Genomic DNA, 18,207 nt, shown 5'->3' on the forward strand with positions numbered 1-18,207 from the left:
ATTCACTCAGGAACAGGACATTGTTGCCGATGTGAATACTGAGTCACAATTAAGTAGAATGGATGGCTTTGAGGTATGTAGGGAAGAGGTGTTGGAAATTCTGGAAAGGGTGAAAATACTAAGTCCCCTGGGCCTGATGGCATTTATCCTAGGATTCTCTGGGAAGCAAGGGAGGAGATTGCAGAGCCATTGGCCTTGATTTTTATGACCTCGTTGTCTACAGGAAGAGTGCCAGAAGATTGGAGGATAGCAAATGTGGTTCCCTTGTTCAAGAAGGGGAGTAGGGATAACCCTAGTTACTATAGGCCGGTGAGTCTCACTTCTGTTGTGGGCAAAGTCTTAGAGAGAATTGTAAGGGACAGGATTTATGAATATCTGGATAGGAATAATGTGATCAAGGATAGTCAGCATGGTTTTGTGAAGGGCAGGTCGTGCCTCACAAACCTTATTGAGTTCTTTGAGAAGGTGACTAAGAAAGTGGATGAGGGTAAAGCAGTAGATGTGGTGTGTATGGATTTTAGCAAGGCGTTCGATAAGGTACCCCATGGTAGGCTACTGCAAAAATTACGGAGGTTTGGCATTGAGGGTGAGTTGGAGGTTTGGATTAGGAATTGGCTGGCTGGAAGGAGACAGAGGGTAGTAGTTGATGGTAAAGGTTCATCTTGGAGTGCCGTTACTAGCGGTGTTCCGCAAGGATCTGTTTTGGGACCATTGCTGTTTGTCATTTTTATAAATGACCTGGAGGAGGGGTTAGAAGGTTAGGTGAGCAAGTTTGTGGATGATACAAAAGTCGGAGGAGTTGTTGACAGTGAGGAAGGATGTGGCAGGTTACAGCGGGATATAGATAAGCTGCAGAGCTGGGCAGAAAAGTGGCAAATGGAGTTCAATGTAGCTAAGTGTGAGGTGATTCACTTTGGTAAGAGTAACAAAAAGATGGGGTACTGGGCTCATGGTTGGATACTTGGTAGTGTGGATGAGCAGAGGGATCTTGGTGCCCATGTACACAGATCTTTGAAAGTTGCCACCCAGGTAAATAGTGCGGTGAAGAAGGCATATGGTGTACTGGCTTTTATTGGTAGAGGAATTGAGTTCCGGAGTCCTGAGGTCATTTTGCAGTTGTATAAGACTCTGGTGCGGCCGCATCCGGAGTATTGTGTGCAGTTTTGGTCGCCATACTATAGGCACTGGAGGCACTGGAACGGGTGCAGAGGAGGTTTACCAGGATGTTGCCTGGTATGGTAGGAAGATCGTATGAGGAGAGGCTGAGGCACTTGGGGCTGTTCTCATTGGAGAAGAGAAGGTTTAGGGGCGATTTGATAGAGGTGTACAAGATGATTAGGGGTTTAAATAGGGTTGACAGTGAGAACCTTTTTCCACGTATGGCGTCAGCTATTACAAGGGGGCATAGCTTTAAATTAAGGGATGGTAGGTGTAGGACAGATGTTAGGGGTAGGTTCTTTACTCAGCGAGTCGTGAGTTCATGGAATGCCCTGCCAGTAGCAGTGGTGGACTCTCCCTCTTTATGGGCATTTAAGTGGGCATTGGATAGGCATATGGAGGATAGTGGGCTAGTGTAGGTTTGGTGGGCTTGGATCGGTGCAACATCGAGGGCCTGTACTGCGCTATATTCTTCTATGTTCTATGTTCTTGACCAGATGTCAACATGGAGAGAGTAGTGCTGGAAAAGCACAACAGGTGAGGCAGCATCTGAGGAGCAGGAGAATAGACAGGAAGGGCTTAGTCGATTCTTCTGCTCCTTGGATGCTGCCTAACCTCCTGTGCTTTTCCAGCACCACACTCTTTACTCTGATCTCCACCATCTGCAGTCCTCACCTTCTCCATAGCATCAATGTGGATGGACCAGGACAGGTCAGAATCATAGAATCCTACAGTGTGGAAGCAGGCCATTCAACCCATCGAGTTCACACCAACCCTCTGAAGAGCATACCAACCGGACCCACTCCCCTACTTTATAACCATGGCTATTACACCTAACTTGCACATCTTTGGACTGTGGGTGGAAACCAGAGCACCCAGAGGGAGATTGTGTAAATGCCACGCTCTCACCCAAGGCTAGAATTGAACCTGCATCCCTGGTGCTGTGAGGCAGCAGTGCTAACCACTGAGCCACCTAATCCAAGGGGAAGGGCAATAGCTGCTGCTCTTTACAATGTTTACATTCTGTGAAATTTGTTGGTGATACTTATTCCTGAGAACTTGAAGTTCTTGATTATTTCTCCAACTGCCTGAATTTCCTCAACCTGTTATCATACTGATAAAACTCCTCATAGTTCATTTTTATTCCTTTAATTTTTATGTAAACATCCATACATAACTTGAGCTTTACGCATTTTGTCTGCCACGACAGATCCAAGTGCCTGGATTTGTTTCCATTTAAGTTCATTTTACCTTCTCTTCTCTATTAGTTCTCTCTGCCTCATGCTGTCATGCCTCATTTTACTTCACTCTCAGGTGCTCAACTCTCCCACTTTACTATCCTAACTCTCCACTGCTCCATGACCTTCCTACTCTCCTCCCACCATTCCAGGCTCGACTCCCTCTTTGGAATGGCTGCAGCTTCCCCTTTGCTTCTCTTGACATTCTCTGAAGGGATCAATGAAGCATGAAGGGCAGGTGAATGATGGCCTGCAACTCCCAACTGTCCTACCCCACTATCTCATTGGCCTTCACATCTGATGCAGCTAGTTTGGAGCTAATCCCCTTCATGTCCAAGTCACCCCTCCCACTGTTGACCCTGCAGACTGTGTCAGAGGATCAGCTTTCACTACCTCTCTATGCAGGTCCATCCAGAATGTCTTTTCAGTGGTTAATAAGGTTTTGGCCTTCCATATGCTCATTTCAGAAAATTGCATCAATTGCATGGCATTACTGGAAGTCTGGCTGAGGGTCAATGATATCTCTGCCCTTTGTGAAGTTTCCTTCCATGCCCAGTTTCATCTTCCACCACTTATCCCATTAAGATCATGGCCTTGGCAGTGGAGTTTATCACCAAATCTTAAGATCTGTCCCCAACAGCTCTTGCAATTTCACATCTTTTGAGCATTTCCCCTTTTTTTAGCCCTTCACCTCTCCTTAAAGATCATTGTTCTGCTCTGCCATTCCAACTATCATTAAAATGATCTCACCAAGTTGTCTTCACGGCTCTCCTCCCTTTGCTTTGGCACCAACTTCTCAGCTTCGATGATTTTAACTTTCATCTCAACTCGTCATATTCTCTCTTTTGGGTTCCCAGCTGTCTTACTCTCCCTAAAACTGCCTGCAATATTCCAATCAAATTCACCATTTCCTCCAATACCTTGTCATCTCACATGGTCGAGTGTATCAGTTACAGATAAGGCCATCTGTAATCACTTCCTGGTATCTATCACCACCCACACTACATGCTTTTGTATCTTTCACCCATTCACTTACAACTCCAGTCTTAAAATTGCAACTTCTCATTTATGTCTCTCCCTCTCTCTCCACCCCGCTCCCCCCCCCCCGAAATTTCTCTTGTTCTCTCTCTCTCTTTGATCATTCTTCCTGGTCAGGCTCTCATCTCGAGGCTTACAATTACACCAGACATGAACTTAGCCCCATCTGGTCAATGATGTGCTAACCATTCACCACCAGATTAATCTGGCCCACAGAAAGCATTACCTGCTCCTGTGCCTGGCTGCTTAAACTGTTTGAAGATCATCCTGGATTGCAAGGATAGCCCATACCTTCTTTAGTGCAAAATGGTCACCTTTAGTCCCTCTCTCCCGTCCCTTCATTCTCTCTTCCAACAACGCCGTGGGGAGCTCCAGGACTTATTCTCACTAGGATTGCGACAATCCAATCGGTTCCCTCTGCTGCATTCCACTGTGTGAACCTTGCCTTTAAGGGATTCCACCTTGAAGGACTCCACATAGAGTGTTAATACGACATTGCAGCTCTGTCTGCAAGTTAATTGCACTCACAGGAAACAGTTTGTTGCTGTCCTGTCAGCTTCATAACCTGTCTGCTTCATACCATTTAAAAATGGTTAAAACCCATGAAGTTCATCAACCTCTGACTAGCAATCGATCATTGGTGTATTATCATTAACATGACATGGTGAACAACAGCGGAAAGCACTGCGCTGATGTGGTTTATCGTGTTTGAGTAATCAGCAAGCAATTTAATCTCCATGTGAAATTCACGGTTGACAGTCAGTGCATGAGACAATGTGCATGAGATAACACACACACTCTTGGAGACTGCTGATAATCCAGTAATGCCCGCTTGCTATACTGAGAGGTCACTTTTACTCATTTGAGAAAGGTAAGTGATCAGGGTGTGTGGACTGATCACAAGCAAGAGGAGGTAATACGCATGTTGTCACAATGTCCCGAATGTTTTCTACTTTAAAGTAGGACACAGACCTCCTAATAACATTTTAAATGTTGAAATAGTTTCGGGACTGGAGTGTGTCTTATGCAGGAAAGCAAGCCTTTAAAAGCTGCTTATCAGTTGAGTATTGAAAGTCTACACAGACTTAACACATCAGTTTGGAGGAGCAGGTGTTGGACTGGGGTGAACAAAGTTAAAAATCACACAACACCAGGTTATAGTCCAACAGGTTTATTTGGGAGCACACTAGCTTTCGGAGCGTCGCTCCTTCATCAGGTGGTTGATGATGAAGGTAACATCATCAGATGATGAAGCAGCAGTGCTCTGAAAGCTAGTGCTTCCAAATAAACCAGTTGGACCACAACCTGGTGTTGTGTGATTTTTAACTTTAACATATCGAGGTTAACAGCCAAAGAGCTAAAAGATCCTCAAAAGATATGTACCCCATTTTGATGACTAAGTCAGATGAAACTTCTGCATTCATTGACTGGAATTCATGTGATTTAGACAGAAGCCTACACAACCCATTGACCATTTCATATGTAGATGCAGGGCAAAAGGTAAAGAAGTGATTTTTAAAAATGTATTGTGAGCAAATAGATTTGTAGAATTGGTAATCATCTCTGCTCCCATGGAACCTTACCAGAAAGATTCATGGGATAAACCAGGGACTATAGTATCAAAGAGCTAATGAAGGAAGGAGGTAAGTATAAAGTGATCTGCACAGGCTGACAGTGTTTAAAGGTCTAAGTATAAACATATGTAATCACTGGAGCACCCAAACATAGCAAGAGATGGGGAAAGCGTGGCTTCTGCACTCATCAAGGAAATGCTCAGTTTTGAAATCATTCTGGCAGAGCAGCCATAAACAGTCGTGTGGCGAGAGTGTGGTGCTGGAAAACCACAGCAGGTCAGGCAGCATCCGAGGAGCAGGAGAATGGGTGTTTTGGGCAAAAGCCCTTCATCAGGAATGAGGCTTGTGAGCTGAGGGAGTAGAGAGATAAATGTGAGGGGGGTTGGGGGGGGGGGGGTGCTGGGGGGAAGATAGCTGAGAGTCTGATAGGTAGATGGAAGTGGGGGCTGATGGTGAAAGGTTGGAGAGGAGGGTGGAGCAAATAGGCAGGAAGAAATTTCCCTCCCCTCCCCTATCCGCTTTCCGTAAAGACCATTCCCTCCGCGACACCCTTGACAGGTCCACAACCCCCACCAACCCACTCTCCCCTCCCGGCACCTTCCCCAGCCACCACAGGAAATGCAAAACTTGCACTCACATCTCCCCCCTCACTTCCGTCCAAGGCCCCAAAGGAGCCTTCCACATCCTTCAGAGATTTACCTTCCCTTCCACACATATCATTTACTGTATGCGTTGCTCCCGATGTGATCTCCTCTACATTGGGGAGGCAGGACATCTACTTGCAGATCATTTCAGAGAACACCTCCGTGATACGTGCACCAATTACCCCCACCACCCTGTGGCCGAACACTTCAACTCCCCCTCCCACTCTGTCAAGATCTGGGCCTCCTCCATCCCCACACCCTTACCACCCGAAACCTTGAGAAAGAATGCCCCATCTTCCAGGACCCTCCAACCACACGACATCAATGTGGATTTCACCAATTTCCTCATTTCCCCTCCCCCCACCTTATCTCTTCCAACTTGGCACCGCCTTCATAACCTGTCCTACCTGTCCATCTTCTTTCCATCCTATCTGCTCCAACCTCCTCTCCAATCTATCACCATTACCCCCACTTCTGTCTACCTATCACACTCTCAGCTACTTTCCCCACAGCCCCACCCCTCTCCCATTTATCTCTCCATCCCCTCGGGTTACAAGCCTTATTCCTGAGGAAGGGCTCTTGCCCAAAACATCCAGCTCCTCGGATGCTCCCTGACCTGTTGTACTTTTCAGGCACCCCACTCTCAACGCTGATCAATCCAGCATCTGCAGTCCTCACTTTCTCCTAGTTGATAAAATCATGTACCAAACCAATAAATCCCACTCAAGGAGTCATGCTGTGACTGGTGGACATCATCAGAACAGAGGCGGCAGAGATGTAAGTTTGCTCACTGAGCTGGAAGGTTCATTTTCAGACGTTTCATCATTATTAAGCCTCCAGTGAAGCACTGGTGTTAGTGATCTGCTTTCTATTTATGTGAATAGAAATAGAAAGCGGGTCACTAACACCAGTGCTTCACTGGAGGCTCACTGATAATGTTATCTAGTATGGTGATGAAACCTCTGAAAACAAACCTTGCAGCTCAGTGAGCAAACCTACATCCAGAAATTAGAGAACTATTTGTTCCTGCTTCTGTCTTGTTACCTCTGGTGTCAGCAAGGATCTATCCTTGGCCCCCTCCTATTTAATATTTTCATTCTGCTTCTTGATATCCATAAACACAGCAGAGGGTGTCACGTGTGAACTGACAATACCCAGCTCCACCTCACAACTATCTACTTCAATGCCCCCACTCTTGTTAAATGATGAGACTATTATCCAACATCCGATACTGGGTAAGTAGAAATTCCCTCCAATTAAATATGGGAAGGACTGAAGACTTTCTTTTTGGTCACAGCTCCAAGTTCTATTCTTACCCCACCATCTTCAATCCATCTTGTCCTTGTTTTCAATTCCCTCCATGCCTCACCCCACCCTATCTCTGTCATCTCCTCCAGCCCGAAGGTATCTGCACTCCTGTAACTCTGACCTCTTGAACGCCCCTAATTTTAATTGCTGCACCATGGGAGGCCATTCCTTCAGTTACTTAGGCCTTAAGCTCTGGAAAACCCTCCCTACACCTCTCTGCTTCTCAATTTCACTTTCCTCTTTAAGATTCTCTTTAAAATCACTGCCTTTGACCAAACTTTTGGTCATCTGTGGCTCAATGTCATATTTTATTTCATAATACTCTTGTGACCTGCCTTTGGATGTTTCATTAAATTCAAAGAGCTGTAAATTATTTCTTATTAGTGTCTTATTAGTGTCTGCAACTTATTAGTGTCCCTTGTTATTTTTCCATTTCACATGTACTTGGATATTTCTTATTTCTATATTTCAGAATGTCACGCTATATTGCTATTCTCTGCTGTTATTTGCCATTTAAATGGAGTTCAGTGCCGTCAAATAACGAAGACTTTAGCCACTCACCCTCTGCAGAATTCAGATATAATACCACATTGCTACATCGTGGCATGTACAGGAATTACGGCAGTAGCACTCAAATGACATTGACCACAATCTGCAAAAGGTGGTCGGAGGTTCAATACTCGGCATTGCCTCCGGGTGGGGCTAGAGTGCGAGACGGCGGTAGTTCCCCGCGCCGCCGCTTGGTGGCGGTACATTCACATGGAAGGCACCGCCTTGTCGGGCCACTGGATGGCGCTGCGGCGGAACGGCCTCGCTTTCTCCGGCGGGTCGTGCTTAGCCCCTGGCGCCGGGGGAGATGGGGGCGGCGGGGGTCTCCTGTCAGCGGCTCTCGGCGCCGGGGTGAGGGGGAGGGGAGGTGGGGTCCCGGGCTCGAGGTGGGCGGAGAAGTCGGTTATCCTCATTCGGAGCCGGTGCAGGAGCTGCAGGGGAAAGCGGAGGTGAAGTCGGAGCGGCGGAGATGGAGAAAGCGGCTGCCAGGGAGTAAGATGGCAGCTGGCTCGTTGGTCTAGGGGTATGATTCTCGCTTCGGGTGCGAGAGGTCCCGGGTTCAAATCCCGGACGAGCCCTGTTTTTATTTAAACGTTGTTTTTTTTTCCGCCCCAAATTATTCATTTCTATTCATGACGTGCTCACCTCGGATATTTTTTTCAAACATTCGTCAGGGAGAGAAAAAAAGTGGCGGGGGCTTGAATTTAGTTTTTTTTAAAAAAAATAAGGGCTCGTCCGGGATTTGAACCCGGGACCTCTCGCACCCTAAGCGAGAATCATACCCCTAGACCAACGAGCCAGACATGCAGAGCAGCTCCAGGCTAACCTGTCTGCAGCAAACACACTGCAACAATGTACTTCTTCTTTATGTCCTTTTGTTTCAACTATCATTCCACTATTCAGCCTTATTTCCAGTCTCAACACGCAATCATTTTTATTAATCCATTCGTTGGCAGATTACTTCACTCTGTTGTGGCAAATAATAGCTTTCACATTCTGCATTCAGGCAATATACAAGAAATATTTTCTTGTTGGCCAGCTGGCTGCTTATCTGGAAAGTGTGGAAACCCATCTCTAGGTTTAAAAGGTCTCCTCCATGCCACTGAGAAATCTCCAATCTGGCGCAGTTTTTGTTTATTTATTAGGGTGTGCACTCATCTGTTCCCATACTCACCCCATTAACCTAGTTTAGGGTTTAGCTGCAAGTTGGCAGAACAAAATTATACTTAGCCCCAAATAAGTGTATTACTAGAATTTTACTGACTAAACTATGATACTTACAACAGAGTAAGTTGTTATGACAATACCTCTGTTCATTAGGGATTGGTCTACTCATTGAAGAATCTGCTTCTTAGTGTCAGGTCTCGTCCTCCAGGGTCCATTAATTAAACATTAACAGGTCTCTTTCTTTCCAGGAATGGAGATGAGCCCAGGAGACATGAAGTTCATGGCACAGGATTCATTTAATTAGTTAGGTTGTGTTGAAGTCTGGTAAGTTGGCCTTCACAGTGAAACGATTCAAGTACAGGAACAATTGTACAATTGTATACAGGGCCTTGGTGAGACCACACCTGGGATATTGTGTGCAGTTTTGGTCTCCTTATCTGAGGATGGACGTTCTGGCTATGAAAGGAGTACAATACAAATTTACCAGACTGATTCCTGGGATGGCAGGACTGATCTATGAAGTGAGACTGGATCGGTTAGGACTATATTCACTGGAGTTTGGAAGAATGAGAGTAGATCTCATGGGAACCTGTAAAACTGTTGCAGGACAAGACAACTGCAGAAAGAATGTTCTTGATGATTGGGGAGGCCAGAATCAGGGGGCTGCAGTCTAAGTATATGGAGTAGGCTATTTAGAACTGTGATGAGGTGAAATTCATCAGCCAGAGAGTAATGAACTTGTTAAATTGATGCCACAGAAAGTGGTTGAGGGCAAGATATCAAATTATTTCCAGAAGGAATTAGATATACTTATTAGATCTGAAGGGATCAAAGGGTATGGGCAAAAAGCCAGAACAGGGTATAGAATTGGATGACGAGCCATGATCATATTTAATGGCAGAGCAGACTTGAAGGGTTGAATAGCCTGGAACTGGAACAAGCACAGCAGGTCAAGCAGCATCCGAGGAGCAGGAGAATGATGAAGGGTCCTGCCCAAAGCATCGAAGCTCCTGCTCCTTGGATGCTGCTTGACCTGCTGAGCTTTTCCCAGTGCCACACTTTATCGACTCTGCCTCTCCAGCATCTACAGTCCTCACTATCTCCATGAAGCTGCTATTTTCTATTGTCCTAGGTTTCCATGTCTCTGCTGGTTATTTTTACCCAAACTTCCCACGTTATGGATATTACAGTATTTGCTGCGTGTTGCCAAAGTGCCTGTTTTCTCAGTGTACTTGATTGGAGAGAACATCTGTCAGGGTTATAGGAGATTTCAAGATGTAACAGATGGGGCTGTAACAAGTGAATATATGAGCACAATTCTTCTAGATGGTAGAGGCTTAGAGAAAGCACAATAGAGGAATGGTAGGATCATGTTATGTTTTCCTACTTTCAATATATACTCTACTATTGCTTGAGAATAAACCTATTTTTATTGGTTAATGCAGTGTGAAGATGCTCAACACCAAGATACCCAAGTAAATGGAGTAAAATTTGCAAACTGCAGGCAAGTGCCTCATTTTTGAACTTCCATGAATAATTCCATCAGAATAGGCAACCCTAGTTCTAAGTATTCTTTTAAAATAAAAATGTGATGGTTTACATATTCACTGGATGGTTAATGTATTTAAAAAAAGGTCTCACATAACTTCCAAGATTTTACACTTAATAGAAACAACCTGAGTGGAGGGTATGTGCCTTTTCTGAGAAGCAATGCAAAAGTTAGATGCACTATTTTCTACAGGCGGAAACGGCTCAGTGATTTTGGATCTACTGGCTGCTATTTTTGGAGAGTAGCCAACAAGCTTAGCAACCAGTTGTCTGAATTTCTTACCCACCTCCAGGCAGTGGTGGGAATGGGGTATCTTTGTTAGGGAATTAGCACCCACTTTATACAATGTATTTGAAACTGGAAACACTACTGAATTCTGAATTACCTCAGCTGGAACATACTTTAGAAATGCTCCTCTTAACAGGTATCCAGGCAAGAGGGATAGGAGCAAGATCAGATGGATCAGTTTTTACTTTAAAGGCTAGAATGAAATCTACCTATAATTCATCATCTTGTTTGTATTCTACACTATGGAGTCCAAAGGACACAGTCTCAATGATTATAGCACATAACTGATTAGCTATTTATGAAGTCTGGCTGGATCACATGAAAGCACTAACTGGCCCTTCGGTACTCTGCCAAAACAAAGTTAAAAATCACACAACACCAGGTTATAGTCCAACAGGTTTAATTGGAAGCACACTAGCTTTCGGAGCGCCGCTCCTTCATCAGGTGGTTGTGGAATAGTACATGAATTCATGTAAACCTCTGTTATCTCACTTTTTAGATTAGAATCAATCTAAACATCATGGCACAGACAGAGAACACAGGGGGCTAACACCTTTAACATATTGTCTCGCTAACACCAATTGTTATAGTTAACCTGAGAATGCAACTTTTTAAAAAACGTTTTGTGATTTACACATGAAAAAGTGAAACTATCATGGTATTCGAACAGATGAAAGACTCAACAGACAATCAAAATATTTTTCAATGTATAATTTCAGATACATCCCATTGTAAACATTTGCTATAAATTCTGTGCCTTAGATTTGTGCCTTCTACATTATTGACTATACTCAATTATGGAAAAGGCTGAATGGATAGTCCCCAGTTACCTGGATGAGTGCAGCCCCAACAACACTCGAAAAGCTTGATGCCATCCAGAACAAAACGGCCCACTTCATTGATGCTGCATCTATAAGCATCCACTCGCTCCACCACCACTACTCTGGAGCAGGAGTGTGTACTGTCCATAAGATGCACTGCAGGAATTCACCAAAGATCTTCAAACAGTACCTTCCAAACCCATGACTACTTCCATCTAGAAGAACAACGGTAGTAGATATATGGGAATACCATCACCTTCAAGTTCCCCTCCAAGCCACTCACCATCCTGACTTGGAAATATATTACTGTTCCTTCACTGTGGCTGGGTGTAACTCCTGGAGTATCACCTACAGCACAGGAACTGCAGCAGTTCAAGAAGGCAGCTTACCAACACCTTCTCAAGAGCAACTAAAGATGGGCGATAAACGCTGGCCAGCCAGCCATGTCCACATCCCACAAAATGTATAAATAAAAAAAACAATAAACCATGCCTACTTTTTATTTCATATTCATTCATGGGATGTGGGTGACACTGACTAGGCTACTATTTATTGTCCATTCCTGGTTGCCTTTGAGAAGGAGGTCGTGAGTTGCTTTCTTAAATAGCGACAGTCCATTGGTAAAGGTACACCCTCAATCCTGGTGTTCCAGGATTTTGACCCAGTGACACAGAAGGAACAGTGATATGTTCCCAAATTAGGATGGTGATTGGCTGGGAGGAAAACTTGCAGATTGTGGTGCTCTCATGTATCTGTTGCCTTTGTCCTTCTGGACGATAGTGGTCTTGGGTTTTGAAGATGCTGTCTAAGGAGTATTGGTGAATTTCTGCTCTACGTCTTGTAGATGGCATACAGTGCTGCTACTGAGGGTTAGTTGCAGAGGTTGTGTTGAGAGGGAGGGGCAGAGGGTTAGCGACAGATGGGGAAGGGGCTCAGACAGGGGAATGGCAGAGAGGGAGGGAGGAGCAGAGATGGGGAAGGGGCAGAGTGTGGGTAGAGGCATAGATGGAGGAGGGGCAGAGAGGGGAGAGCTATGGAGGGGGCAGTCAGGCAATGGTGCCTTCGAGGTATGGATGGGAGGCGGTGCAAAGGAGGCGGGGTGAGAGATGTAGGACCAAATGGAGGTTGGAGAGAGGGTGTGTATGGAGGGGAAGAGGGGGTGCACGTGGGTAGAGAGTGGGTGTGTGCGGGTTGGTGGGAGGGAGAGGGAGTGTGTCAGGGTGTGCATGTTGGGGAAGACAGGCTGGATGTGGGGATTGCTTGGGGAGGAGTGGAGGGGTTTGCATGGTGGGGCAAGGGTACGTACATGGGGATAGTTGGAATATGCATTGGGGTGAGTGGAGAAGAGTGAAGGGTATGTGTGGGGGGTGCAATGGGTGTGTGTGTATGTGTTGGGGGGTGAGGGAGGTGTGCATGGGGGGAGAAAGGGTGTGCATGGCAAGAGGGTGTGTGTATGGGGGAGAATGAGGAGAGTGAGGGGTGTGTGTGAGGGGGTTAGGTGTGTGTGGGGGAGTGAGAGGGAGAATGAGGGAGGTGTGCACAGTGGGGGAGTGGAGGGAGAGTAACTGCATGGCAGGCAAATGAGTTTGCACGAGGGGCAGAGGGGTGTTGCGTGGCATGGAATGGGGGGAGAGTGTGAGTGTGTGGGGAGTGCGTGGGTAGATTGAGAGTGTATGAGAGTTTACGGGAGTGAGGAGTTGTGTGGGGAAAGGGGAGTGCATTGGGGAGAGTGCTAAGGTGGGGAGAGGTGTGTGAGGGAAAGTGTTTTGGGGGCTTGTGTGAAGATTGTAGGGTGGAGGTATATGTGTGGTGGGGGGAATGTGTGAGGGGCAGTTTATGGGGAATGTAGAAGGGAGATGTGGGGTAGGGGAGTGTATTGGGGAGGTGTGTTTAGGGGCAGGGAGTGTATTAGGAATAAGTGTTATGGGGATGGGGGCGTGTATTAGGAATGAGTGGGGGAAGAGGGTGTGTGTGAGGAGTGGGGATGTGTATTAGGAATGAGTGGGGAATGGAGTGGGTTAGGAATAAGTGGGGGCGTGGGGAGTGTGTGGGGGCTGCAGATGTGTATTAGGAATGATTGGGAGGGTGGGGGGTCTATTAGGAGTGTGCATTTGGGGGGTGGGGGTGTATTAGGAATGAATGGGGGAAGAGGGTATGTATTAGGAATGAGTGGGGTATGTATTAGGAATGAGTGGGGGAAGAGGGTGTGTATTAGGAATGAGTGGGGTGGGTGGGGGTGCGTTCCAAATGGGGGGGGGGGGGTGTGTGTGAGGATGTGTATTAGGAATGAGTTGGGGTGGGGGGTATATTAGGGATGTGTGTGTGGGGGGGGGGGTGTGCGGATGTGTATTAGAAATAAGTTGGGGGTGGGGGATATACCAGGAATGTGTGGGGGGTGGTGGTGGGGGAGTGTATTAGGAATGAGTTGGGGGTGGGGGAGTGTATTAAGAATGAGTGTTTGGGGGGTGGGAGAGTTTATGGAAGAGGGGCTGTGTTTAGTGGGAGGAAGAATGTGTTGCGGAAGGGGAATGTGTTAAGAATGAGTGTGTGTAAGGGAGGGGGGATTGTGTAGGGGGAAGGGGTGTCTGTGTGTAAAGGAGGAGGAGGAGGAGGAGGAGGAAGTGTGTGTGTGTCGGGGGGGAGGGGTGTAGAGACTCAGGAGCTGTGAGCGACAGAAGCCTGGTTTTCTGTGGCTTCTTTCTGCAATCGTTTTACTCACAGGAGAATGAGAGTGTGGAATCGTTTAAAATATGCATGGCGGGCTACTGGGATAGAATCTTCTTGCTGGCATTTGGTAAGGGATCGTGTTTGATGAATGATAAAGTTCTTGTTCTTATATTCGATTGCGGTAATTTGACCTTTCTTCCCCTGTTAGTTACTGCCTTTGCTGTGAGGCTATTGTATGTCGTGTAGTGAGATTGAAAATCAGTTGAGCCTGGTGTAGATTCACGGTTTTACCCTCTAAGTGTCTGCTGTTTATTTACCGTGAAGTCTGAAAGATCACTTTTTCGTTTTGGGTCAGGTTTTTCTCCATAGATTCTTGCATTGTATGGCTGTAGCTGCCAGTTTGCGCTGGCGATTACAAAGGCAATCTCGACCCAATAATTGTTTTGATACCACACCCAATGCTGCGATCGTTCTAAGTGGCATAATTAAAGCTAATTAGAAGTTTTTTTTCATATAACTGTGTCCTGCATAGAATGCTAGAAACAACACACTGATAACTACATAGGTTTACATGTTGACTTTGTATTTTACAGTTTGCATTTACAATAATTCAGAGTACACTTTAGAATGTGATGAAATTCTCAAGCTGATCAATTAGCTATAGTGTTGCAGCAGCACTTCAATGCCTATACCATCTTAAACATGAGTTTCTTTCAAGCTGTATGTAATTGTTGTACAATGATGGTGCAACATTAAGCAATTTGACTTATTATGTCTATGTTGGCAAGAAAGAGCTATCCATATGCCACATTCCAATTCTTCGTTTTGCTTGTTGTACTTTAAGACAATAAGATGTAAGAATAGAAGCAGGCCCTTCAGCCCGTTGAGTCTGCTCCATCATTCAATGAGATTATGGCTGATCTTTTAATGTTCAACTCCACTTTCCTACCTTTTCCCTATAACCTTTGATTCCCTTACATTGAATTAACCTTAACCTTGATTAAAAATCTGTGTCTTAACCTCGACAGGCCTGTGCAGTATTCCACAGATTCATTACCCTCAGAAGAAATTCCTCATCACTGTCATAAATGTGCAATCTATATTCTGTGATTATACCCACTGGTAATAGTCTCTTCCAGATGTAGAAACAACCTTTCCACATCTACCCTGTAAGTCCCCTAAGAATCTTGTATGTTTCAACCAGGTTTCCTATCATTCTTCTAATATCTAATGGGTACAGGCCCAACCTATTCTTTGTTTCTCAGAAGACAGTCCCACAATATCTGATATCCATGTAGTGAATGTTTTTTGTTCTATCTGCAATGCCAGTATATTTTCCTTTAGATCAAGGGCAAACTGTTCACAATATTCACCTGTGGTGTCATGCACTAAAAACATCAAGGTGTACAAGGACTTGTGCAGGAAACCGTTGAAGTAGAAGATCACTCTCACTGAATGACAGTACAGGAATTCCTACTCCTATTTCTTTATTATGATTAATTACTTTTACCAATTACTCTTAAGTTTGTGTTCAACTCTACTGTGGAAAATTAGTCCTTTCAAATTTTATAAACATCATTAAATCTTCTCTTTTCTCTTATCCAAAACAAATCACCCTTCTAAACCTTCCCTCTTAGATAAAATGTCCAATTCTTAACAACATTTTGTAAATCTCCTCTGTAACCTAGCTAGTGTGGATATATCCTCCTTGGAATTTGGTAACCAAAAGTGCACATATTGTAAAGCATTAATTAGGCCATAGCCGGAGTTCAGTTCTCGAATTACATCTCTGCTTGTACTTTAACCTCTCAGATGACAATAGAATGTTGTATACGCTTTAATCGTTTTATCTATGTATCCTGCTGTTTTCAAGGATATGTGGATGTGCATTCCTAGGTCCAGAATCCTCCTATTTCCCTGCTATGTTTGCCATCCCAAATGCATTGCCTCACAGTTCTCAAGATATAATCCATTGTTCTGCAAACATAACCAGTTCATTCATACCTTCCTGTAGTCCACAGCTTTCACTTGCATTATCAACCACAAAGCTAATTTTCATGTAAAATGCAAACTTTTTAAAAAGTCTAAATATTTATCACAAAAAGAAAGTGACTATGTATTGAGACCTGCACACCATCGCTGGAAATGGCCTTCCAGGTGGAGATCTTGTCTACTCACTGGCTGATTCACTTGCTGCAATCTATTGGTAATGGGTTGAAGGGTTACGGAGAGAAGGTAGGAAAATTGGGGTGAGGACCATATCAGCCATGATTGAATGACAGAGCAGACTCAATGGGCTGAATGGCCTAATTCTGCTCCTACACCTTATTTGCTTGACTGGCACTGAAGGTAATATGAAGTTATTCAACAATGAGTCAGTGGATTCCCTTGAGCCCCTCCAAATGATCACTCATCCCCAAATAATGGAGCTCTAGGTGTTGGTTGTAGGACATTTGTATTGTTGCACTAAGGTCTAGCTCAAAGGTAGAAGACAGAGGCTGGTGGTGGAGGGTTGTTTTTCAGACTGAAGACCAGTGGAGTGCCACAAGGATCAGTGCTGGGTCCACTACTTTTCATCATTTATATAAATGATTTGGATGTGAGCATAAGAGGTATAGTTAGTACGATTGCTGATGACACCAAAATTGGAGGTGTAATGGACAGTGAAGAAGGTTACCTCAGATTACAACGGGATCTTGATCAGATGGGCCAATGGGCTGAGAAGTGGCAGATGGAGTTTAATTTAGATAAGTGTTGCATTTTGGGAAAGCAAATCTTAGCAGGACTTATACACTTAATGGTAAGGTCCTAGGGAGTGTTGCTGAACAAAGACCTTGGAGTGCAGGTTCATAGTTCCTTGAAAGTGGAGTCGCAGGTAGATAGGATAGTAAAGAAGGCGTTTGGTATGCTTTCCTTTATTGGTCAGAGTATTGAGTACAGGAGTTGGGAGGTCATGTTGCGGCTGTACAGGATATTTATTGGAATGTTGCTTGCAATTCTGGTCTCCTTCCTATGAGACTTGAAAGGGTTCAGAAAAGATTTACAAGGATATTGCCAGGATTGGAGGATTTGGGCTATAGGGAGAGGTTGAATACGCTAGGGCTGTTTTCCCTGGAGCGTCGGAGGCTGAGGGGTGACATTATAGAAGTTTATAAAATCATCAGGGGCATGGATAGGGTAAATAGACAAAGCTTTTTCATTCTGGGGGAGTCCAGAACTAGAGGGTATATGTTTAGGGTGAGAGGGGAAAGAAATAAAAGAGACCTAAGGGGCAACCTTTTCACGCTGAGGGTGGCATGTGTATGGAATGAGCTGCCAGAGGAAGTGGTGGAGGCTAGTACAATTGCAGCATTTAAAAGGATTCAGGATGGGTATATGATTAGGAAAGTTTTGGAGGGATATGGGCCAGGTGCTGGCAGGTGGGACTCGATTGAGTTGGGATATCTGGTCGGCGTGGATGAGTTGGACCGAAGGGTCTGTTTCCGTGCTGTACATCTCTATGACTCTATATCCAGTCAGTTTTTCTGGATATTCGGACCCTATGCATGGGTGAGCATTTTGATCACCATTGTCTGGGCTAAGTCCACTGAATCCTCAGTGTGCTCACGTAAGAGTACCTAGTATCTTTCCTGTCCTATGTAATTAATTATAGTTAATTACATTAACGTTAACTTATTAAAGCCTTCCCATAAATTTATCTGCAAAACTTTATAAAACTACTGGGTTGAACAGGCTGACCAAGGAGTTCCAGGATATCTTGGCAAAAAGCTATACAGAAGACCTGAGTAAAATCTAGTGTCAAGGGAGATATTCTTTCCTTGGAGCAGGGCTACTGTTGTTCCTCTGCCAAAAGGAAGGATGTCTGTCCCCCTGAATAATTGGGGTAGCACAAATTGCTTCTCAAATGCGATCACAGGTTCGCTGGCCTGGATTTTGCTGTCAACAGCAAGGCAACATCCCTTGCTCCTGGCCTCAAAGAAAGCTTCTCCAAACAGTCTCATAATCAGAATTCTGATCTCTGATCTTTCTGATGAAAGATCATCTTGACCCTGAAATGTTAATTCTGCTTATTTTGACAGGTGCTACCTGTCTGCTGAATATATCCAATTTGTTTTGTTTTTACTGTAATTTTTTAAGTTACAAGTAACTTCTAAGTTACAAGTGCCCTGCCCATTCTTCCAATGAAAATGTACTGTCTCATATTTT

At 44.8% G+C, this 18,207-nt stretch overlaps 1 protein-coding gene and 2 non-coding genes across 3 annotated transcripts in view; 2 read left to right on the top strand and 1 right to left on the bottom strand.

Moving 5' to 3' along the window:
- Positions 1-8,015: 8,015 nt before the first annotated feature.
- trnap-cgg (transfer RNA proline (anticodon CGG)) lies at positions 8,016-8,087 on the top strand. Its single transcript has one exon. It is a non-coding gene; the product is annotated as a tRNA-Pro (tRNA).
- A 149-nt stretch (positions 8,088-8,236) lies between these two features.
- On the bottom strand, positions 8,237-8,308 carry trnap-agg (transfer RNA proline (anticodon AGG)). Its single transcript has one exon. It is a non-coding gene; the product is annotated as a tRNA-Pro (tRNA).
- Positions 8,309-13,977: 5,669 nt separating this feature from the next.
- Positions 13,978-18,207, top strand: part of mpzl1l (myelin protein zero-like 1 like) — a 43,485-nt gene continuing 39,255 nt past the window's right edge. The window contains exon 1 of the mRNA XM_072585343.1: positions 13,978-14,128. Within this exon, the coding sequence (XP_072441444.1) occupies positions 14,089-14,128 (40 nt within the window). The 5' untranslated portion in view covers positions 13,978-14,088. The remainder of the gene's footprint in view (positions 14,129-18,207) is intronic.

This window comes from Chiloscyllium punctatum, chromosome 15, assembly GCF_047496795.1.
Source record: "Chiloscyllium punctatum isolate Juve2018m chromosome 15, sChiPun1.3, whole genome shotgun sequence".
Lineage (NCBI taxonomy): Eukaryota > Metazoa > Chordata > Chondrichthyes > Orectolobiformes > Hemiscylliidae > Chiloscyllium > Chiloscyllium punctatum.